The sequence below is a fragment of the Ptychodera flava genome, chromosome 14, assembly GCF_041260155.1.
Source record: "Ptychodera flava strain L36383 chromosome 14, AS_Pfla_20210202, whole genome shotgun sequence".
Taxonomy (NCBI): Eukaryota; Metazoa; Hemichordata; class Enteropneusta; family Ptychoderidae; genus Ptychodera; species Ptychodera flava.
In genome coordinates, this window is record NC_091941.1 from 39,949,101 (window position 1) to 39,975,118 (window position 26,018).

General features: G+C 35.6%; 1 protein-coding gene across 1 annotated transcript in view; it reads left to right on the forward strand.

The window, feature by feature from the left end:
- Positions 1-23,943, forward strand: part of LOC139148861 (usherin-like) — a 66,004-nt gene extending 42,061 nt beyond the window's left edge. The window contains 16 exon segments of the mRNA XM_070720290.1: positions 107-294; positions 958-1,321; positions 2,275-2,472; positions 2,828-2,982; positions 4,335-4,536; positions 5,074-5,181; positions 5,725-7,919; positions 7,921-8,895; positions 10,798-10,917; positions 12,526-12,770; positions 13,055-13,272; positions 15,005-15,178; positions 15,590-15,667; positions 18,792-19,021; positions 19,898-20,134; positions 21,130-23,943. Coding sequence (XP_070576391.1) covers positions 107-294; positions 958-1,321; positions 2,275-2,472; positions 2,828-2,982; positions 4,335-4,536; positions 5,074-5,181; positions 5,725-7,919; positions 7,921-8,895; positions 10,798-10,917; positions 12,526-12,770; positions 13,055-13,272; positions 15,005-15,178; positions 15,590-15,667; positions 18,792-19,021; positions 19,898-20,134; positions 21,130-21,225 — 5,783 coding nt within the window. The 3' untranslated portion in view covers positions 21,226-23,943.
- Positions 23,944-26,018: the final 2,075 nt, after the last annotated feature.

The window sequence follows — 26,018 nt, forward strand, 5'->3', positions numbered from 1 at the left end:
GTGATCTAATGCAGCCAACCAATGGTTACTTGCATCATTATATGCAAAATCCAATAGTTGGTGACAGATATTCATTTTTGTTTCATTCTGACTTTTTTTACCACAGGTATGTTTTATGACCGGTACAACTCACAGTGCTGTGGTGATGCTGTTATTAGTAACACATTGGTATGTTGTGAGGACAGCAAATCAGGATCAGCATACACACCAGAAGATAATAAGCAATGCTGTGGTACCCAGTATGTTGATCCAACAGTAACATTGTGTTGTCAAGATGAAAGTGGTGTCAGTAAGGTAATTAGGTGTTACTTTCTTCTAGTATACTCTGCCAACAAACATGAACTGATTCTTGTATTAAAACTGTGAATTTTCCATTTGCAATAGTTTCTGTTCCTTCTGCCAATCTTATGTATAAAATTTATCCCAGAACTAAGATTAAAAAATTTATAATAATTATCGTAGTTTTCTCCAAACAGTTGTAATCGTGCATGACAGTTTTGAGTTGTTTTTTAAGTGGACCAATTGTTCACAAGATTCTTGTTAGACAACCTGTATGTGGCTACTATGATAGACATTTCACATTGTCTGATTTAATTGATCATTACATTATCCTGTCAAATACCCATGTCATTTTGAACAGTTACCAATCATATGTCATTACCAGTGATACCTTTGTGACAGCTCATGTGCAGTTTGGATCAGCACATTGTTTTTGACAATTCAGTAACATTTTCCATACAAGATGAGTAATTGGATCTGTTAATGATCAGGGTAGTACTCCAAGAAGACCACCTTTCCATTGCATAGATAGTTTACTGGTATTGTACTACTACAGAATGAATAAATGGATATCTACTCACTGAAGAGGTAAATCAATATAAGAATTTTCACAGTTTCTCAGCGGTTGTCATGAAATATTACAACTTATTATTTGTTTTTAACTTTGATTATTTTCAGGCTCATTCATATACAACAGCAAATGAGAAATTATTGTCCAATGACAAGTGTTGTGGACTTGAGAAGATTTCTGTGTCAATGCAGTGTTGTAATAACCTTGGCTATGACCCAGCCAGTCAAGTCTGTGCTGACCGTGGTACACTTGGATCTCAGGGCTGTGGAACTGCTACTGTATGCCCAATAGAACAAGCTGTAACTGCATTTTGTGATATGTGTGACTTTGATAGGAATAATTATATTTGTGGATCAGTCAGTGGTTTCTATGAGAAGATATCACCCATTGACCAAGACAACAACAATAACCTTTGTGCAACCACACCTCTGTTGATTTATTCAGCCGATGTCAACACTTTCAGTTATACAGGTGAGTTGAAATGTGGAAAGTCATCATTTTTTCGGTCAAGATATTGTATTTGTTAGCAAAAAAGATATGAATTGTAATATGAATTATAATGACTAAAGGATGTATGATGGGAAAATGTAAAGTTTACTGATTAAAATGTAATGACTATCAAACACTTTCAAAAAGTCAGTACTGTATTCTGGGTTTCCCAAACTCAAAATCACAACTTTTATCAAACTGTGAAGATTATACAGATCCTTATAGACATGTGGATTCTGCCATTCGGTCATTTTTGCCATCTTTGTACCATTTTTGGTCCCCATAGGGGCCAATATCATCACTCTGTCAGTCTCTGTGTGTGTCAGTCTGTCAGTCTGTGTGTGTGTCAGTCTGTCTGTCCATCTATCCATCTGCCTGTTGACCAAATTCATGAAGCTCATAACTGAAAAACTATTGCACCAAATGAAACCAGCGTTGGTATGAGGAAAGTTTGGATAATTATCTATAGCTGAGTGGAATCTCATAGATGTGTCTTGCAGAATTATGAAATCAAATTAGTATAACATTTACTGTCAAAGGTATTGATAGATTCCTAAGAGGGATTAAATATTGACTTTAGAAAATTATTATGATATTTGCAAATGCAAATTTTTAGAGCAGTTGTCTCGTTCTTTTGTCAGAATATCATATTTTTCATAAAAGCTAGTCCAACAGCTTCCAAGGTTTCTAGGTACAGGTTTCTAGCCATGTCTAATTTGTGTTTTGTGCAAATGATGATGAAATTTTCACAATGCTCTCTTATTTTTGCGAAACAATTCAGATATACCTATTTTGGTGATTTTAGATGTGCCATGGACAGTTTAAGTTCCAGGAAGCATCTTTTTTCATTAGGTTGTATTCTTTTTTCATCATAAAAGTTATATGACATTGAGACAATAAAAGATTTACTTTGATTATCGACTGTTTTCCAACAGATAATGATCTTGCTCCATACTCCACCTATGAATACTCCATATTGGTTGGTAATAGTGTTGGTAGCACTCAGAGCAACTACAGTAGAGTTACAACAGAGGAGTCAGTACCACAAGGTGTTCAGCCACCACAATGGAATGTTAACCCAGGACAGTTAAATGTGATTGCATTATCTTGGGAACCACCAACATTTCCCAATGGTATGTATTTCTTTGTCTTCAAAGTCTTCTGATAATGTTTTGTTAGACTGGATGAATCATTGCAAAGATAAATAAAATCAAAAACAGTAGTGTAAGTGTGGTATTCCAATATTTCCTAGATAGTTTTTTGGCAGACTTTATTTTGTACCAAGGTCTCAGCACCAGTGAAGATAGTAATATGACATCACAACCATTTCAATAATCAACAATATTTAATCAGCATTGACATTCTGGTCACATTAAACAAAAGAATTGTGTAACATCACCAGTTCATTCTATTACACTCTTTCCTATGTGAGACAGTGTATTCATTTGAATATCTTTAAAATGTTTGTCATGTCATTTTCATATCCAGGGCAACTAACAAACTATATATTGGTACGGGATGATATTGTGGTTTACCGTGGTTTAGATACAAGCTACACCGATACTGATGGTATACAGCCCTTTGAGGATTATGAGTATGTTCTAAGTGCATGTACCTACCAAGGATGTACAGAGAGTGAGCCAGTAAGTTGTACTTGTTAATATGTCAGTCTTATGGTAACTGTAATCAACATGGCTACTAGTGTGGATTTTCAATATTTATGTTTTACCCTTGTTGTACATATTTGTTATGTTTATATTTAACATTTCAGCACTTTGGCTTTCATGTCAGTGTACACTGCATGTAGTTCATAACTTGCTGAAGAAAATTTGTAACTTGCTATAATTCCAGGTTAATAAATAAGTAGGTCTAAGAAACAAATAAGGCTATCTTGGACCACAAGGTGTATAGTAACAAATAATCTATTGTTAAATGCAACAAAATCAATATTGATATCAACAAAACAGAATAAATGCACAAAACATCATGGCCTTCTTTATGTCAATATGACATCATAGTGTCATTGCAATGTCAAGATGACATCATAGTGTCATTGCAATGTCTAGATGACATCATAGTGTCATTGCAATGTCTAGATGACATCATAGTGTCATTGCAATGTCAAGATGACATCATAGTGTCATTGCAATGTCAAGATGACATGATAGTGTCATTGCAATGTCTAGATGACATCATAGTGTCATTGCAATGTCAAGATTACATCATAGTGTCATTGCAATGTCAAGATGACATCATAGTGTCATTGCAATGTCAAGATGACATCACAGTGTCATTGCAATGTCAATGCAATGTCAAGATGACATAGTGTCATCCCAATGTCACATGACATCATAGTGTCATTGCATTGTCTAGATCGCATCATAGTGTCATTGCATTGTCTAGATTGCATCATAGTGTCATTGCAGTGTCAAGATGACATCATAGTGTCATTGCAGTGTCAAGATGATATCATAGTGTCATTGCAATGTCTAGATGACATCATAGTGTCATTGCAATGTCAAGATGACATCATAGTGTCATTGTAATGTCAAGATGACATCATAGTGTCATTGCAATGTCTAGATGACATCATAGTGTCATTGCAATGTCAAGATGACATCATAGTGTCATTGCAATGTCAAGATGACATCATAGTGTCATTGCAATGTCAAGATGACATCATAGTGTCATTGTAATGTCAAGATGACATCATAGTGTCATTGCAATGTCAAGATGACATCATAGTGTCATTGCAATGTCAAGATGACATATTTGCCACATTGTGATCATTTCATAATTATACCAACATCAGTCAACCCATAGAAATCAAGATGGAGACAAAATTTTAGTTTTCTTTTGAAACGTCTCATGAAAAGTCAGTGAAATAATTGAGTATTGATTGCTTTGAGCTCACAATGTTATTCAAGAATGTATTACTTAAACTGCTGCAGAAAATAAACTGAGAGGTAACATTGTACTTCTTATTGCAATGTAGGTATTTGCTGTAACTTTGGAAGGACCACCAGCTGATGTATTTGCTCCAATACTGAGTGCATTCAACGCATCAAGTGTTGTGATTACATGGCAAATACCAGGACAACCTAATGGTGTCATCACAGAATATCAAGTCTTTATACAGGGACAGGAAGAACCAATCTACAGAGCTAATGCTAATACCTTTACATATACCCATTCAGGTGAGTTCAGTCTTTGTCATTTGTATTGGGACTGTATGTCAACAGTAATAAACTTGCAGTGTGATGAATTCAAACATTTTCCAGATCTAAGTAGAGAATATCACAACAGGAGTAATAGTAAGCAAATGTCAAATTGCTGTCTGTACTTTTTTCTCACTTTTAAATTTTGAGAACTGTAATTCTGACCAATAACGAGAATTCTATTTCTCACAGATTCATTGTCAGAAGTTGCAATTCTCACAGGGTTATCATGAAATTTGAATTTCTCAGATGTTCATTGTTAGAAATTACAACTCACACAGATTGATAGACTTAACAAGAAGGTAAGGATATGATTAGGATAAAGAGAGCACAACACTCAATGTGAATTGTTTCCAATGAACAACTCTCACTCTAAAGATGCAAGATAGATTGAAAAACCCTATCAGGAGAGGTATGATGAGTTCGATAATGGATATCTATGATAGTCTGTCTTCACAATCAACATCTTGATCTCATATTTTTATCTAAAGAATCCAACCATTCACTTCTGTTCAGGTCTTGAAGCGTACACTGAATATGAGTTCAGAATATCAGCATGTACTATTGTAGGCTGTACGTCTAGTGATATGGCATCTGTGACTACATTACAAGCACCTCCACAGGGTAAGTACTATGGTAGTAAAAATAAATGCTCAAAATTTTGACAACGTATCAGCAATACAGATACCAAGTTTTAAAAACATTCCAATGATGTTTCACTCAGATTTGCATCTACTGTGTGTGAAATGTAAATATCTCACATAAATAAATTTTGACAACGTATCAGCAATACAGATACCAAGTTTTAAAAACATTCCAATGATGTTTCACTCAGATTTGCATTTACTGTGTGTGAAATGTAAATATCTCATATAAATACTATCCTCACTGTGTATGACAAATAGAGTTATCTTATATGAACAACTTTCTCACTGTGTATGGGAAGTAGATATCTCGTATAAACACCTTTCTCTCTGGGTATGAGAAGCAGTTATCTCGTATAAACACTATCTTCACTGTGTATGAGAAGTAGATATCTCATATAAACACCTTCCTGACAATATATGAGTTGTAGTTATCTTGTATAAATACTTTCCTAACTGTTTATGAAAAGTAGATATCTCATAAATACCATTCTCACCATGTGATGTAAATTTCTCTTTCCAGGTGTTGCAGCTCCATCAATTGTCATAGTAACCGCTATTTCATTGGAAGTTTACTGGCAAGAACCATCCAATCCAAATGGAGTCATCACCAACTATCGATTGTTTCGTAACAATTTTGCCATTTATACTGGACTAGGTACATTTTTTGTTGATAATGTGTCACCCGGTACAAAATATGTGTATGCAGTGGAAGCCACAACTCAGGCAGGTTCTACTCGTAGTGCTGACTCTGAAGTGACCACACCAAGCAGTACACCAATGGGAATTTCAGCACCAAGGGTCACTGTGCAGGGACCAACTCAAATCTCTGCACAGTGGGATCCGCCAACCTTTCCTAATGGACAAATAACACAGTATGGATTGCTGTTCTTAAGTGGATCTGCTGATCAGTTTATTCGATTTGCTGGTTTAAACACCGCGTTAGTTGTTAGTGATTTAACACCTTATACTACATATGATATCAGAGTACAAGTCTGTTCTGCAGCAGGGTGTGGAGTTGGACCAAAAGTTACCGTACAGACCCAAGAAAGTGCACCACAACAACAGCCACCTCCAACATTAGAAGCCTTTGGTCCAACTTTGGTAGAAGTTACCTGGCAACCACCAACTAAACCAAATGGTTTAATAACCAACTACTATGTTATGAGAAGATTGTTTGGTACAACACAAGAATTACTGGTCAACATTGCGAGTGGTGACGTCTTTGAATTCATGGATGCAAGTCCTAGCTTGCAAGCTTTTACTACTTATGAATATAAAATCCGTGCTGAGAACTCGTATGGAACAGTTGAAAGTACTTGGTCTCAAGTGAAGACATTAGAAAGTCCACCATCAGGAATGGCGCCACCAACTTTACAGGCTCTTAGTTCTTATTCCGTCCATGCCAAATGGCAAAGTCCTTTAAACCCCAATGGTATCATCACAGCCTATAGAATTGAATATCAAAGCTTAGAATTTGACCCTGCTCTCATAAACCCTATTGTAAGAGTGGCAACTGTAGGTGCTGATGTCTTTGAAACAACGTTCTATGGGTTAGTAGCCTACACTGCATATAGAGTACGGGTTATCCCAATCAACTCTGCTGGAGAAAGCAATGGCGTGTGGGCAGAAGTGGTGACATTGGAGAGCATTCCATCAGGGATTCAACCTTTCATAGTGGAGCAAATGACAGATGGAAAATCAGTATTACTCAAGTGGAACCCACCAACCTCACCTAATGGTGTGATCACTGAGTACAAGATATATGAAATCAATCCAGATGGTCAGTATATATCTATTTATGTCGGCTTGTCCAGGGAGTACCTCTTCCGACGCTTAGAACCATTCACTGAATATTCACTGGTCTTAGAGGCATGTACCAGCGTTGGATGTGCAAGGGGAGATGTGCAGACTGTAAAAACAGCTGAAGTGGCCCCAGAAAATCAGCCAGCACCAACTCTTGGATTTGTCAATGCTACTGTTGTAGTCCTACAGTGGAAGCCGCCAGTTGATGCCAATGGAATTGTTGTAAAATATGACATCATAAGGCAATCAGCAACAATTCAAGGGAGAAGAAAAAGGGAGACGGACGATGCCATCAACACATTCACTGATGAAAGAGTGATCTACTCAGAATTCAATACTGATAATGATGAGTTCACATACATTGATAGAAACCTGAATCCATACACAACCTATGAATATAAAATCAGAGCTGTCAATGCTAGGGGCTTCACAGACAGTGATTGGGTTAGAGTGAACACAGGTCAGGCAGCTCCTACTGGCTTGACTCCGCCATTGGTGGAGTATGTCACAAACTATCCAACAAGACTGAAAATCACCTGGTCAGAACCACTGCAAAGTAATGGAATATTGCAATCGTATCTGCTTCAGAGAAATGCAAGCACACCATTCAGTTTTGATGTTACTGATCCAAAGGAGTACATTGATTCCAACTTACAGCCCTACACCACATACAGCTATACCATAACAGCATGCACAGCTGGAGGATGTACAACAAGTGACCAGACAATTGTTAGAACTTTAGAAGGGGAGCCAGGTGATGTAAACCCACCACAAGCAACAGCTGTCAGTCCAACTGCTATACAATTGACATGGACAAAACCACCAGTCAGTTATGGTGAAATCAGCCGTTATGACATACTAGTTGATGGTAGTGTCCGCTACAGTGGACTAGCCTTACAAACTACCATCTCTGGATCTAAACCCATATCAAGAATACACATTTACACTTGTTGCATGTACAAGTGGTGGATGTTCAAGCAGTATTCCTGTCAATGCACGGACACTTCAGGCACAACCTCAGAATATGAATCCACCAGTGGCTCTGGTATTGAGTGCTGTAGCAGTTGAGATTACATGGACTGCACCGTTGAAACCCAATGGAATCATCAGACAATATGAACTCCGAAGAGATGGTCAGTTGATATATGAAGGTTTAGCTACAAGTTATCAAGACTTTGGTGATGGTGGCAGAGGACTGACTCCAGGTCAGGAGTATGTGTATGTAGTGACAGCTTACAATGATGTTGCAAGCATTGCCAGTCCCCCAGTCAGAGCCAGTACCAATCCATCAAGTCCAGCTGGGGTACAGATAACAGATGTAATTGCTGTCTCATCATCTTCCATCAGAGTATCATGGCAGTTACCTCTCTATCCAAATGGAGAAATCACAAACTACAAGCTATATGTTGACGGAACTATGGTATTTTCAGGACTTGAGTTAAGCTACACAAAGACAGAACTGATGGCATATACAGAATATGAATTCCGTCTGCAAGCTTGTACAGATTCAGGATGTGCCTACAGTGATAGTGTGACAGCATACACATTACCTGATGCACCAACCGAACAATATCCTCCTTCATTGACACCACTTGATGATGATACAGGAGCAGGCATTGGTATTGAGGTTCAATGGTCACCACCGTTGCAGCCCAATGGTGTCATACTTGGCTATGAAATCTATCGAAGACTGTTTGATCGGAAAAGTGGCAGTAGGACTGAAGCAGTTCTTGTGAAGAACTTCACTGGTGTTGATCTTGTTTACAGAGATCTTGACCCAAGTCTACAGCCAAGTAAAGAGTATGAGTACCAAGTTGTGTCATACAACCGTGTAGGCAAAGCTGCAAGTTCATGGTCATTTGTACGAATGTTCGATGCCCCTCCAGAGGTAAGTACTTTATCTATTTATCTAAACAAGGCTAAGAGAAGTGATTAAACTCAATATTGACCCCAGGATTGTCCGCAAGCATGGAGATGATCCTTTGACTCAACATTTTACACAAAAAAAAATGTGAAGATACCATTGGTTCTCTTTGTATATGTGCAGCCTTTTAGTTTAAAGGTAATCAAGTTAGGTAAAAAGTAGGCGGGAGAGATACGTTTTTGAAATGAAAAATGTTGGTGAGAATGAAAAGATATTACAAACAGAGGATCAGGTGCACATCTCATCGAGTGAAGTGGCATTGTAGTAAGTGTAGTGGCACAGTCATGCTCAGTATATACTTTGAAGAACACTAAATCTTAGTGGGAAAGTCTGAAACAGCATAGCAATGTGTATTTACAAGTAATAGCTTTTAAAGTACCTTGCCACGAATAATTATTCTAAAGGAAGTTGTGTTTTTATTGTTTTATCAAAGCTTGTTGAATTCTTTGACACATCAAAATGACAGTGATCACATGAGGAATAAATATCAAATAGAACTTTAAGTTGCATTGATAACAATGATCTTTTATCATCAGTAACTGTCTCCAAAATCACAACCAACTCGATTCGGTCTTTCTGATTTCAATTACACATATGCAAGTCACAGTAGAATCAGTATGGTGACTTTGAAACCAGTTGCACACTAACCCAGGAGAATTATGTAGGTTTCCTTGTCTCAAAATATATCAACACCTTATTACCATGTTGATGCCAGTCAGATACTATTATATGCCAGTCAGATACTATTATATGCCAGTCAGATACTATTATATGCCAGTCAGATACTATTATATGCCAGTCAGATACCATTATATGCCAGTCAGATACTATTATATGCCAGTCAGATACTATTGTATGCCAGTCAGATAATATAATATGCCAGTCACATACTATTATATGCCAGTCAGATACTATTATATGCCAGTCAGATACTATTATATGCCAGTCAGATACCATTATATGCCAGTCAGATATTATATGCCAGTCAGATACTATTATATGCCAGTCAGATACTATTATATGCCAGTCAGATACTATTACCGGTATATGCCAGTCAGATACTATTGTATGCCAGTCAGATACTATTGTATGCCAGTCAGATACTATTATATGCCAGTCAGATACCATTATATGCCAGTCAGATACTATTATATGTCAGTCAGATACTATTATATGCCAGTCAGATACTATTATATGCCAGTCAGATACTATTGTATGCCAGTCAGATACTATTGTATGCCAGTCAGATAATATAATATGCCAGTCAGATACTATTGTATGCCAGTCAGATACTATTATATGCCAGTCAGATACCATTATATGCCAGTCAGATACTATTATATGTCAGTCAGATACTATTATATGCCAGTCAGATACTATTATATGCCAGTCAGATACTATTGTATGCCAGTCAGATACTATTGTATGCCAGTCAGATACTATTATATGCCAGTCAGATACTATTGTATGCCAGTCAGATACTATTATATGCCAGTCAGATACTACCGGTATTATATGCCAGTCAGATACTATTATATGTCAGTCAGATACTATTATATGCTAGTCAGAAACTATTATATGCCAGTCAGATACTATTATATGCCAGTCAGATACTATTATATTAGTTTGATTCACAATTGTATAAAGGAGTCAGACTCCAATCATTTCCTCTGAAGTGTGCATGAATTCCTCTATGACCTGTGAAATATTGAAGTTTAATAGTAACTTGTGAGTCCAACGCAATACATTGAGTTAATCCAGAGACTGGATTTGAACTTTTCCGTTTATTTTTGATTAACAATGAAGTGTTTTGTTTCCTTCAAGCAGTTCTAACCAAGATATCGTTTTCAATTCTTGTATTCCTAGGGGGTACTACCACCAATTGCATCAGACATCAGAGCTAATGAAGTGGAGTTGACATTACAGGAACCAGAACAACCCAATGGTGATATCACAACTTATGTGATCGTTCAGAACGGTACAGAGGTGAGCCAATCATATTCTCATCTCAGAGGATCATGTGCTTGCATCCAAAAACACTGGTTCCTGGTGCCATTTTCAACTAATTTAATAAACATTCACTTTGCTGCAGTTTGTTACTTGTTATGATTAAATATGGCTGACCTACAGCCATGTTGTGCAAATGGTTATTAATCATAGAACATGTGCAGTAGAAACAAGACACTTCTACTGTCTATGGAAGAACCAAGATTTGTCCATGGTCATATATATAGTTCTTTTACCGGTTCCATGATGCAGTGCTCGCCAGGGTGTACAAAGCGTACGTTACGCATAGAACTTTTTAGCCGTAGGGTACATGCAGGGTACCTTACTCATAGACCTCTATGGCAGATTACACCCTGACCTATATTGTCGTCGCTGACGGTTAGATTATACACGGGGCATTATTTGGTATTGCAAATTTTGTGTCATTTTCTATAACAATCCGTTGTACAACACAAATCAGTATGTTTTTGTTGTTTTTAGTGTATATACGGTGTTTGATATAGCAACTCCAATACATTGTGGAATAACCGGGAAAAGGTCTATTGAAGTCATATAATATTGACCAAAAAATTGACCAGAAAGTAAATATTACACTGAAGGAGCAAAACTGAGCCCATTCTTAATGACAGGACAATTCAAAACTACTTTAGCGGGTATATTTTTATGTATTCATCACAAAAGGCACCCCTAGATAAGCACTGATTAATACCATTAAGAGGATGGTCCACTTTCTTTCAGGTCTACTGATTAAACAACTGAAATCTTTTAGGAAGCGGTTTTATGAAGTGTGGTGGTAAACCGTGATGTCACACCTTTGCAAAAGTTCAGTCGCAAAATCCAGCCCATGAAAGTAGAATGTGACATTCCATAAATTTTGACGTTGATGCATAATCTCTATGTAGATAGGATATGAGAAGTAAAACTACATGTCCTTTGAAGATGTTCTGTGTATATGGTAGAAGATTATGACATTCTTTCTCAAGGTGTCATGCAATAAGAAGCAATTTTGAATAATTGAAGAAAACCTTTTAATCTCTGTGATAATCCACAGCAAGCATGTTTCTTCATCATGTACCATTGTTACATGCTTTACCTTTCATCATTGAAAATACTCTGATGATGTCATATGTGGTAGAAGATACGCCATTAACCCTTTTCCTGCCAGAAAGTATCACTTCCCCATCAGCCAAGTCAGTAAAAAGCGGTATTGAGCCAAAACATGATGTATTTTCACCCGCTTGGCTTGGTATATTATAGCATCTTTAGTCCTAAAAAATCAAGTTTACATTATTTATGTTTTCAACAGCCTTCAAATGTACAGTATCATGTTAAAATACACCATATGGAATATGTTGTGTTTCATTAATTTTAACCATCTTGACCTGATGGTGAAATATGGACTTGGCAGGAAAAGGGTTAATATTCAAATTTTAGATTCATTAATTTTAATCTATCCCAGAGTTAGGTTCTAATAACATACTGTACCCATCCATCGTAACCTGCATTAGGATTTAGTTTAACACTTCTAAGTACTCAAAGAAGTTTAATATCAACACTGAATGCTTTAAATTTAAAATTTGATGACAGATTGTGCAGACAGTGGGAGGTAATATTATGATGCAAACCATAACTGGACTTGATGCCTATACTTACTATGAGTACCATGTGAAGGCTTGTACTGATAGAGGCTGTGGTGTTAGTGGCAGTCTTATCATACGTACATTAGAAGATATACCAAGTAATCAAGCGGCACCAGTTATCAAAGACACAGGTACAACATGGATAGAGACAGCATGGCAGTATCCACAACACAGTAATGGTATTATAACAAGGTAAGACACTGCAGACATACAATCATATAACTCTCTGTATTTTACAACAAAGAGGCATTCCAAGCTTTACAATCATTTTGATAAGTTTATTTGTCCTATATCTTTGAAAACAGAGTCACAACATTACTTTTCCTATCCCGGAGCAATGCAATGGGTTCTCTTTCCTATAAAAACAACTACAAGCTGATTACATCTCACCAGCATGTTTCAATTCTACGCTGAATTTATGAAGAAAGATTTTCCTGTCATCATGTAAGTTTGTTGATATGTCTGATTGTGTGTAGGTTTGAGTTACATGGACGTGAAAGTTGTCCTCCAGTGTCACAGCCAATAGTGTGGTCATGTGAGGAAGCAGAATTCCAGGAATATTACAGTGGAATGGACATGGAATTCAACGTAACAGGTCTTTCACCGTACACTAAATATGACTGGAAGATAGTGGTTTATAACTCTGCTGGGCCTACTCAGTCTGCTGTCACCAGTGTTGAAACTCAACCCACCTGTGAGTAGATATTTGACATGCAAATAATTGAACAATTCAGGTTTACAGCAATTTTAGCAACCATTAGTTGTTCTGGAAATCAGCATGTATTCAAATTTCAAGGTTTACCAATCCAAGTGCATTTTATTGTAATATTTTGATTAACAGGAAAATTGCAAGCAGCCACAAAAAATTGATGATTGACATATCAAAAACAAGGAATGATATTGCTTGATATTGTTCAGGAGAGATTATAAAGCACATGTAATGAACCAAGATTGATTTCAAAGTGTCTTTTATGTGAGCAAAATACATGTCTGTTGTCCTTGTTGAGTGAACATTTGATAAAAGTGTGACTTAAAAGTGATTTCAATACAGCCACAGCTGCACATAGCATCTCACTATTAAGGTGGTTTGAAAGGCTATTTTTGCACCAATTCTTTTCTCAGAGTTAATGTCAAGTTTCAAGTGTTAGAATCAAGATATTTAGTTCACATTTTCAGGATAACTCCCTTAGTTAATATTTTCTCCAAAGAATATAAAAATTGTATATTTGCAGGCATGATTTTGAAATATGACACCAGTAAATATTAAAATTTAATTTTTCATATTTTTTTTTACATATTTGAATTTAATAATAATTGGATAGTATTAATATTACCAAATTAGTTATAAATATGTTGACACTATTTATTGTAAGATTTGTATGGCAGGATTTGTAAATAAAATGTGTTTTTATGATTTTACATGGGTTTATATATCAAAAAATTATTAAAAATTCTTTCAAATTTCTAAATGTGATTTTTCAAAAAGTACTTCTAATACAGGAAAATTGTGCCGTACAAATCTTATCTGTAACCTTGTTAATAGGCTGTAAAAATTCCATGTCCATATCTCATTTCATAGGTTGGATTCAATTGGTATAAAATTATGTAGGAAAACTGTTATTCTGTCAAAAATGTTGAAAACAAGCCATATTTGCACCCCTCTTTTGAAATCACAGAGTAGTTTTTTAGGTTAATCTCACTTTTGACACCTCTTTGACACTCAAAGAATCTAAAAATGCATTTACAATAGCAGTCACTCACTCTGAATGCCAGCACCGCCTTGTCAAACTTTCCTGAAAAACAGCAATTAATGACTTTCCCTTTTCAAACATTTTATTAAAAGCTAGGGGACCTCTACCATAGTTAATACACTAAGGACTCCCCAACTTCTTCTTATTTGGTGGGTTTTTCAGAAGTTTTAACAGGCTATAACTCTGCAATGCCTTTGTGCCCAAATGTCTAGTTTTTTTTATTCCACAGAGAATGTTGACTACTTTTATATTTTAATAGTTTTGTTGAAATTTATAAATGACGCTCTAGCCTTTACAACCACCTTAAAGCTATGATGATACATGCACTCAGTTTGGTTTCTACTACTCTCAAACCATTAGCAGTCAGTTCCTGTGCTGTGCAGAAGGGCAATCAAGTGCATATTTAGCTGCAGGAGATAGTGAACTTTAATAATTGACTGCAATAAGAAATACTAAATATGAAAAAAACACTAAATAATTATAATTCCATGGGTTTGGAAAAGCTTAGGTAACCATGGGTGGTAAAAACGGTCATTTATCAAAGATAAAAGTTTCTCATTATGGATGTTTGTTGCAATTTTTGATTGACACATGTTATATAAATGGAGTGTCAAATTGTATACATCAAATTTGGAAGGTATGTCTTAATGTTGAAATGGATTTGGTCATTTTCAGTACCAAGATACATCCGAGCACCAGTGATATATTCCAACAACAGTCTGATATTTATTGATTGGGAACAGTCATTCAGACTGAATGGTAAACTTGTTGAGTATGTCATTGAAGAAAATGGAAATAAAGTCTATAGTGGTGTCACTGCAAGAGTTGAAAGACCTCTTCTGTTAAAAGGTAAAAATTCATACAGATACTTTGGCAAATTATGCAGTTTTTGTCCATTCAAGATAGTGTCATTGTCATTTCTTTGCAATGAAATATTATCAACTTTAAAAAAATATGAAAATTTTATTAAGGATTAACCTAATAACAGCCGAAAATAAGGTACATGGAGTAAGCATCCAAGTTTTTCTTCTACATAAACATATCATCATCATGTATAGTTAACACAGCATAGCATACATGCCATGTTCTGACCTATTTTAATCTTTTATATTGTTGTTAATGGGTTTGCATTTACATATGGTATTACAAACTGCATCAATGAAAGATAAATTAATTTAAACCTTTATTCAGTTTGTTTTGACAAAATTCTGATACAACTCGGGACCCCCTGTTTCATTTTATTGTGTTTTATTTTTGCAGCGTATGAGTTCAAGATCACTGTTACAACTACAGTTGGTGAGGCTGTTTCCCCACCTATATTGTATGAACCACCAACAGGTAAATACTTGTTATTTGGCCGTTTCCCCACCTATACTGTATGAACTACCAACAGGTAAATACTTGTTATTTGGCTGTTTCCCCACCCATACTGTATGAACTACTAACAGGTAAATACTTGATATTTGGCTGTTTCCCCACCTATACTGTATAAACTACCAACAGGTAAATTCTTGTTATTTGGCTGTTTCCCCACCCATACTGTATAAACTACTAACAGGTAAATACTTGTTATTTGGCTGTTTCCCCACCCATACTGTATAAACTACTAACAGGTAAATACTTGATATTTGGCTGTTTCCCCACCTATACTGTATAAACTACTAACAGGTAAATACTTGTTATTTGGCTGTTTCCCCACCCATACTGTATGAACTACTAACAGGTAAATACTTGATATTTGGCTGTTTCCCCACCTATACTGTATGAACTACCAACAGGTAAATTCTTGTTATTTGGCTGTTTCCCCACCCATACTGTATAAACTACCAACAGGTAAATACTTGATATTTGGCTGTTTCCCCACCTATACTGTATAAACTACCAACAGGTAAATACTTGATATTTGGCTGTTTCCCCAACTATACTGTATACTGTATGAACTACCAACAGGTAAATACTTGTTATTTGGCTGTTTCCCCACCTATACTGTATGAACTACCAACAGGTAAATACTTGTTATTTGGCTGTTTCCCCACCCATACTGTATAAACTACCAACAGGTAAATACTTGATATTTGGCTGTTTCCCCACCTATACTGTATAAACTACCAACAGGTAAATACTTGTTATTTGGCTGTTTCCCCACCAATCTGTATGAACTACTAACAGGTAAATTCTTGTTATTTGGCTGTTTCCCCACCCATACTGTATAAACCACCAACAGGTAAATACTTGTAATTTGGCTGGATGAATAATGTCATGCAGAATGATGTCTTTGCCAATCAGGTATAAAGCACTTATATGGGATTTGATACAATCGATTTAATAGGTAAAAAGTTTACAATTGTTTCCCACCTATTGACCTCTTTATTTTCTGAAAGATGACAGTTGACTAAAATATTGTGACAAAACATTACTGGAAACTCAGATGTTTTCCTCAATCCATTGTATAAGATTCATGGGAAGATTCCTTATATTATAGAGACTGTTCAATGATGTTCTTATTATTTTGATTTGACTGCGTGTAGTCAAAGGAAGTGATTTTTGCCTTGACATTGCAAAGACAATCAAAGACAGAACACTGATAACCCCAAGTCTAGTACATGTAGCACTTTCTATACTCTAATTTGAATTTGCTTTCTTCATGTAAAATTTGTACACTGTGTCTTAATTAGTCCCCACGGACACCGTCCGGGGGACTTATAGGTTTGGTCATGTCCATGCGTGCGTCTGTGTGTGCATGTGTCCGTCCGTGCGTCTGTCCGTTCGGGCAGATATCTCAGACATGCCCAGGTCAATTTCTTTCAATCTTTGCACAAGGATAGTACCCTACCCCATACAGATGCACGTTGACTTGTTTCGCAATGCGATCAAATTTAGCCGTGTTAGAGGACTTTTTAGTTTACACCTCCATAGACTCCCATGTATAAGGCAGTTTGCCATAGACTCCCATGTATAAGGCCAAGAAAAATGAAAATTTAATTTCTCATTGTATTCATATTGCAAAAAGGATGCAGTGACAGTTTTTAGTCCCCACGGATGAAGTCCAGTGGGCTTATAGATTGGGTCATGTCTGTCCGTTCGTCCATCCGTTCGTCCATCAGTTCACGCAGATATCTCAGATATTTTGACAAAATGTCACGTGACCTCAATGACCTTTGACCTGAAATATACATATTTGTCCATAACTCAGTAACCGCAAGTGGTACACCCTTCATATTTGGTGTGATGGGAGACCTTATGATGCCACATATTGTACCTCATTAATTATGTGAATATCTAATTTTGAGCAAGCCAATAGAGCTAGAGGTCAGATTTTTGGTATATAGGGATAACTTAATCGGCAATACATTTTTTTTGACAAAATGTCACGTGACCTCAATGACCTTTGACCTGAAATATACATATTTGTCCATAACTCAGTAACCGCAAGTGGTACACCCTTCATATTTGGTGTGATGGGAGACCTTATGATGCCATATACTGTACCTCATTAATTATGTGAATATCTAATTTTGAGCAAGCCAATAGAGCTAGAGGTCAGATTTTTGGTATATAGGGATAACTCGGCAATACAATTTTTTTGACAAAATGTCACGTGACCTCAATGACCTTTGACCTGAAATATACATATTTGTCCATAACTCAGTAACCACAAGTGGTACACCCTGCATATTTGGTATGATGGGAGACCTTATGACGCCACATACTGTACCTCATTAATTATGCACATATCTAATTCTGAGCAAACCAATAGAGCTGGATGTCTGATTTTTGGTATATAGGGATAACTATAGGATAGAAGTTTTTTGACAAAATGTCATGTGACCTCGATGACCTTTTACCTAAAATATACCTTTATGTCAATAAATAACTAACCACAAGTGCTATGTCCTTTATATTTAGTAAGATGGGAGACCTTATGACAACACATGCTTTACCTCATTAATTATGCACACATCTAATTCTGGGCAAGCGAATAGAGCTAGAGGTCTGATTTTTGGCATATAGGGATTAATTAGCAATACAATTTTTTTTTTCAAAATGTCATGTGACCTTGATGACCTTTGACCTTGATTATACATATATATGCATAACTCAGTAACCACAAGTTCTATACCCTTCAATTTTGATAGGATATTAGACCTTAAGATGTCACATCTTGTACCTCATTTATTATGCGCATATGTATTTCATGGCTGGCCAATACAGCTAGAGGTCTGATCTTTTTTTCCCGATTTAGAACCATAACTTAGACATGCCTCATGAGTTTCAAATTGGGAACAATGACATAGACCTATGTGCCCATAGATCTCAACATATACACTCCAGTGATACTTCTTAATGACCACATTTCCCTGCCCCATCAAGACTTATACTCCTATTACAAGTGGGGACTATGTTATTGTCAATGACTTGTTTGAATGTATATTGACTTGATTTGCATGTTATCATTTGACAGGTGCCCAGAGACTGACTGGAGATGAGACGCCGTGGTACCAGTCTGTGTGGTTTATAGCATTGATAGTTCTAGTTGTGCTCTTACTTCTCTTCATTTTAATTGCTATCCTACTTAACAAAACTGGTCCAAAACATCCGTATGAGAGACAAAGACCACCTTTACCACCAAGACAGAAACGAGGCAATTATTTGTTTTCAGCTTGTGGATATGCTCCAAGTGAAAGCATCATGGTAAGAGAAGATTTGGTTTTACAATACAGTAATTTACCATTCATAGCCTCTCAATTTACTTATGATTATAGCAGTATCGATTACATAAGTTTAGTATTTCCATCACTTACTGCTTCATTTCAAGAGGGACCTTTCCTTTCATAGTGGGGTTCAATTTCTCAACAAATAAATGAGTCATGAGTCCCATGTGTACACAGCAAACACAACAATTAGCCTGGATTCAGCCTTTGCAGTGCCTTTCCCTGCAACTCTGGGCAATGAAAACATCTCTCATAACAATTGTTGTACTGTAAGGAAGTTAACTCTTCCAGGCCTAAACCAGTGTATACAGTGTTATTCTGGTATGTCACCAAACAGTCAGGCCTTGATAGGTTCAAAAAACTAAGACAATGTGTTCAAATAAGACTGTTGCAATACATTCAAAACTGCAACAAGGCAAATACATTCAAAACTGCAACAAGGCAAAAAGAGATTACTTTCAATGTGAGGATATACCCATTTCTACCCTTACATGGTGGTAATTTAACAATTGTTTTACAATTTGATACTGAAATAAAGATTCTCGATCATCAAGCTGTGAAAATTGATTTGAATTTTTTTCAGTATTTGGGTCTGCATAAACACTTTAGCGTAGTGTTTCTTGCAGTTGGTAGTCAAAGTCTCTACATGTACAATGCATGTATTGTGTTGTTGATTTTTGGAAGATGATGTGTCATTCTCACCTTTCAACTCTTTGGTTCACGTCACATTGAGCACTGTTGTCCATGATATCTCTCAAATCAACTGAAGCAACTGATAAAACAAGGATCTTGAAATTGACAATTATAAAACCATCGATATTTCGATTAACAAAGTGACTGTCATTCTGTTTATCAGGATCCTATTCCACAGGCGCCGAGCCATATCAACAACCACAGCAGTGTTAGTCACATCAGCCATAAACCCAGTAACATCTATGTACAACCACCACCACCAGTACCAATTGTAGCTTCACATCATGGCAGTATTGCACAGCTTATTGAAGACAAAGCATCGTTAAAATACAGAGAAGAAGAAGATGGAGCATGGGATAATCAGATACCATTGAATGAAAATGAACTTGTCAGTATGGCAGTGAGTATATATCAATTTACACTATTGTCTATATTGTTCATAGATACCATCGTCATAGATACCATTGTCATTGATACCATCGTCATAGATACCATTGTCATAGATACTATTGTCATAGATACTATTGTCATTGGTACCATTGTCATAGATACCATTGTCAGAGTTGCTTTTACACAAATTCTTTTATCCAAGTAATGATACTGGTCAAGAAATAATTAACACATTTGATAAATACTTAAAACCCACCAATCCTAGTCTCTTTGCATGAGATTTTGCAAAAGCCAAAGTCTTTGTAGAGTCACATACTTGATTTTGAAATGATAAATTGCATGGTGAAAGACAGCGTAATCATCTTGGTGATTGATTACAGATAACAATTAGGATGTTTAGGTACTAGCAAAGTATGGGTATAGGGAAGTTATTGCTCTTGAAAACATCAACATTCTAAGGAACAGATTTATCAGACGGAGTTTATTCATTTACAAATTTAGTACGAAGGCAGTGTACTATGGCTTTGCCATTAAACAAATCTTATTCATCACTAAATACCCTTATTAAAATCTTGTGAAGGTTTAGTGCAATTAAATTCAAGAGAATCATTTTTGTATGGAAACATTTTGCCAAAACTGACATATGCTAGCACAGTGAAGAAGAGAAGTATTGTATCCAAAACAAAATCAGACTTGCCTTGTGTTTGGTAAATCAAAGGACAAAACTCTGCCCACTCTGAACAAGTTTACAAATCAACATAATTCTAGGGGGTCTAGTTGTTTAGAAAAGCTATGGAGGGTCCCCTAAAAAAGTCAGTTTTCATAATGCAGATTGGGCCCTGTGCTTTTTCAAGTTTACCTGCCAATAAAAATAAAGTTTATTGATTGTAAGGATTTGTTTGTTTAGTTCATACCCATGGTGTCTTTTCACAATAATTTGCCCTCTTACAGTAAAATTGCTGTTATGTTTTACCAATTACTTGATCCTTTTTTCATGTCTTGCAGTATGAAGCGGATGAAGATGATGATTCCTTGACTCAAGAGAGCCGTCCATACAGTTTTACCAAAGAACAAACGATGTTTACTGATACACATCTTTAAGAGTTCATCTGAACTAGATTTCAAAATTTTGATTTTTCTGAATTTTGAACCAATCAAAATATGATTGTTTACAATTCAAAGTATTGTCCAAAGTGGAATCTAAACATACCCCGTCAAAGTCATGCTTTTGAAATTTGAGTAATTGAACACACTATGAGATCAAGTAAATGTTTACTTTTTAAGATTTATTACGAAAAAGAAGCTTGTCCTTGAAAGTTTGGAAAATAAGTACTAATTATCTATTCAATTTTTGACTCATGTGTGACATGTTGGATTACAGTGTCCGACAATTTTCATTTCTGACTAGATATTTTTATACATGATTCTTTTTAATTTATTGTATCTTCACAGAATGAGATTTCTATGCCCAATGACAAAGAATAATACAGAAATTGAGATATATTAATTAAAATATTACCTTTAGGTCTGCTTTGTATAAATTGGAACTATGAAAAATATTTTCTATTTATATGATATTTATGGGAGTTTTTTAAAAAGCAGCATTATAACTGTGTTACTCTGCCTTGACTTCTTCATTACTATGTACATATGCAAATAATGTGTAGTAAATTTGTAGTGAAATTTTACTGCAGCTATCGTTTGGTCTTCCAGGTGGTTATCATACTATTAGGAAATTGAAACACTTAATCAGCCAATCAGATTCAATATGAGATTGACAATTCTATAAATTTTTATGTGTATTGTAGAGTTATTAAACCGGGTGTTAATTGTATGTTTGAAATTAAATTTTCTTTTTCCACATACTCTATAAATTATTACATGGGCATAGTTTCTTCATAGTTTCTTTTAATTATAATACTGTAATGTGTTACTCAAAAACTTACTGTTTGATGAATTTGTGTTGGATAACATTTGTATGTCAAATTTTCTTGACACAAGAGTTCAAAGGTAATAGAAGTACATCAGTAATATCATGGTATTAAAATGGTCTCTTTCCTCAGAGGCTGGGTATTTAATTATCATGTGGGTCAAACTCCATGATCATTTAATTTGAGTCACCAAACTTCATCAAAACTATTTTATTCTATCTACATGACTATGCAAAGAATCTGTATGAAATCTAGTGTATGAGATTTCATTACTGCTTGTTGATGAATGAATACGTTCTGTATAATGGCTTTTGGTGATTTGAATATTAAATTCTACAGTGTTAGTACCAGCTTGTGATGTCTTGTGGTCAAGGTTTAAATCCTTGCAATCATGGAGTGTGAACTGTACTCTTTTTATAGAAGGTAAAGCTACAGGAAAGACACCCTAACAACCTTGCACTAATTTTTTCAATTATGTAATTCTGTGTCAAGTGTTTTAAACATTTATGTTCCGAGCATGAAAATAACAGAATTGTCATTTAAACATGGTTTAATATTGGTTTTAAAATTAAGTCATTACATTGCAGGTCAAACCATAAGAAGTATTTTGCTCAAAACCAAAAGAGTACAAAGCTTGGTATATTTGTGCCATATTCAGAATATCTATCTTATACAAGATTGTGCTATGTATCTTGATAATCGGAGTTCTACCAATGTACATTACTGATTATTATTTTTTGATACTTGAAATGCAATAATGGTATTAGTAAATCCCATGTCAGAACTAATAGAGGTATTAATTGTTACCTTGTTTAGCATTGGTCCGTGTGTATTTTTATTTCTTTACTAGTACACAGGCTAGATGAGTGCTCAAAGACAGTTGATAAGAACAGATACAGTATTAAAATGAATGGTATTTTATGTCTGATATCAATATTGCGTACACTTGACAATATTTATTGTGAATTTTGTCTTAGGGTGTATGATTCCTTGACATTTTTACCTGTTTTTATACTTAATATCTTACTTACTTTTATGGATTTTCCATGATATATGTGAATAGTTGCCATGTTGAACAATTAACTGTGATGTATTCTTTTAAACCGACATGTACCAATTACAAAACAGACTTTTACAAGACAAGCATCAGAAATGACTGTATACCGTTCCAGACTGTGTTACCTGTAAACCCTATGCTTTGCCTATTTGCTATACGTCAGCTATAGCTTTGCTATACTGGTTTTGTTTTCAGACAGTGCCACTGAATGCAATGAAAACAGTTCCACTCTAGCATTGAAGAAACTACCCTAACAGCGTTAGAAGGCAATAAGTCAGCTATAGCAGAATGCCTCAAGAAACCAATGGCTGATGATAACACAATGGCTGATGATAACACAGGAGGAAAGGTTGATTGTAACAGATGCTGTAAATGTCTTTCTAATGAAACATAAATCATCACAGCAAAAAACAATGAATTAGAAACTGCAAACTGTAATTGTAAGCTTATCTGCTGTCAGTGCCTCTCTTTAATGGCCGGCACGATGTCAATACCTTGTTTACATTCTCCAAATTAGTTTATAATCTCCATTCTTATTTTTGATAACTTGTGAAAAATTTTTATTGTTGTGAAAAATTCTATGATGATCAAATCACTAGACAGAGTATTTTGGTGACTTTGACATTGGTGTGGCATGTCATTAATGCTTTCAAAAAATTATGAAATAAATGGCATTGCATGGTGTGGGACTTCAATTGAAACATTGTGTATGTAATATTGAGATAGACAGATAACGGTGTAAAATCAATTATAAATTATATTATTAAAAGTGATTTGTAAAATTTCTAAGGGATGGAAGTCAATTGAAAATAAAGTACAACTTTAAAACTATGATCGGATTGTGGTCATTGTATTTTAGCACTGTCTTTTGTAGTTTAAGTAATTTCACTGACAAGTAATTAGTGAATCAATCAAATGTATGAATTTATAAATGGACAACAAGATTTCAGTAACCTATCCTTCAAACAAATGTTAATTTTGAATACCTCATTTTATCCACTAACCTTTTAACTCTCATAAAAGACATAATTCAAGTACTACCAGTTAACATTTTACATAATTGAGTGGATTTGGTAGCGGGTAAATGTTTCAGGGCTATATGTCTCTATGCAATTTATTGTAAGTTCCACCTTTGGCCAACATATAGACCAAACACTTTATGACTCTGACATCAACAGGGTTGTTTAAAGACACTGGGACAGAATGTGTTCAATTATACAAGAATCTTTCCAGAGTATATACCACAATCCAAAGATCTTTGTTGAGCACATGTTATTAATGCATGCTCTAGTTTCAATGAATACAGACTTTTGAACAACATTAAAAGCTTGCATTTCTATGGAAACCCTGAGGTCTGTCTTTGCTCTTGTGACTGAAGAGTCTGTATTTTGAACATCTTTGTCTCTGTGTTGTAAATAATACGGTAAAGTGAACCACATCTTTGTCTCTGTGTTGTAAATAATACTATAAAGTGAACCACTTTAATAAAGCTTCCCATATTCTGGATAATTGGACCGGGTGTAATCATCAATAAGTGTATGTAATTTGTAGCCACCTTCAAACATTTCAGGGAAGATTTTTTCAACCCATCTGGTCAAATTCAAAATATCGTTAGAAACATCGCTGGATGAACTTAAATGTGATTGAAGGTTTCAAAAGATTAGTGAAACTTTCACTTTTATCAATGAACCAAACACTATAACTCCAACTTATCTAACCAGCAAAACTTTTAAAGTTAAATATTGATTGTAATGTGAAACTCATTTAAATCATGTTATATGATAAAGAACTATTCTGACTATTTCATTGACAGGATATAACCAATTCAAAGAACTGGTGTAGGTTGTGAAAGTGGACATCAAATTACAAACAGTGCACACACGTCTGTTTGTCCCGAATTGACTTCATCTACCGGTATTTAGTAAAGTTTGGCCAAGACAACTTAAGCGCAATCACTGATTAATGCACCCTGGTCATATGCATATAGCATCTATGTTAAAGTGGGCATTAACCATTGATTACTAAATTTGTACATTCTAAAGGCATTCTTGTCTCGTTCTGTTTGCAGCAGAGATTGATATGTATGAAAATTTTATAGGAATTCTTTAGGGATATATGTATATGTAAGTGCTAATCATCATGTAGATTTCACAGCATGTATTGCTATTAGCAATTCTTACTTTCTTCATATGAATTCAGTGTTTGTTACGATGGGCTTAATGACAGCTGTTATTCCAGATAATGCAAATTTTCATTTAAAACTCATCATGGTTATCAGATATGCGTACCCTTTGTGATCAAATGTAGTACTAAACTTAGTTTCTCAGAAAATTCACTTTCTAATTCTTGTTTTACTCACTGTAGCAAAGAACCCTGGGACTTTTTCAGTTTCACTTGTATTTCTGTACTGACAGGCAGCAGTATTGCCCAGTGGCAATGAGAACAGAAAGTAACGTCATACGTACCATTTAACTTGGGGGGGGAGGGGCACAAAGCTAGCCTGCTGTTAAGCCATGGGGTAATCACCGAACTCTGAGGTGTGGTGCCTTCCAGAGAGCAGTCAGCTGAGTGGCATAGCAAGTAATGTGCTGGTCCCGGTCTCATGGGAAGCTGACGCTGGCCTGCTGCAGAGCTGTGGGGCATTGACTGTACTCTCGTATGCTGCCTTCTCAAGGGCTGGTCAAGTGTTAGAGCAAGATCTCTCCCTAACACAAGTGATGTCCTGGCCCTTGGCCTGGTCATGCAGGACATTCAATTTTGACAAATACTTCTGAATCACTATTTCTTTAATTCACCACCAGCAGTGGAAAAAATAATTTTAAAAAGATTGCAAGTATTTTAAGAAAAAAATACCCGCCAATGATACTGTGTTGCTCACATTTGATCAGAATTGGTACATACTAGTA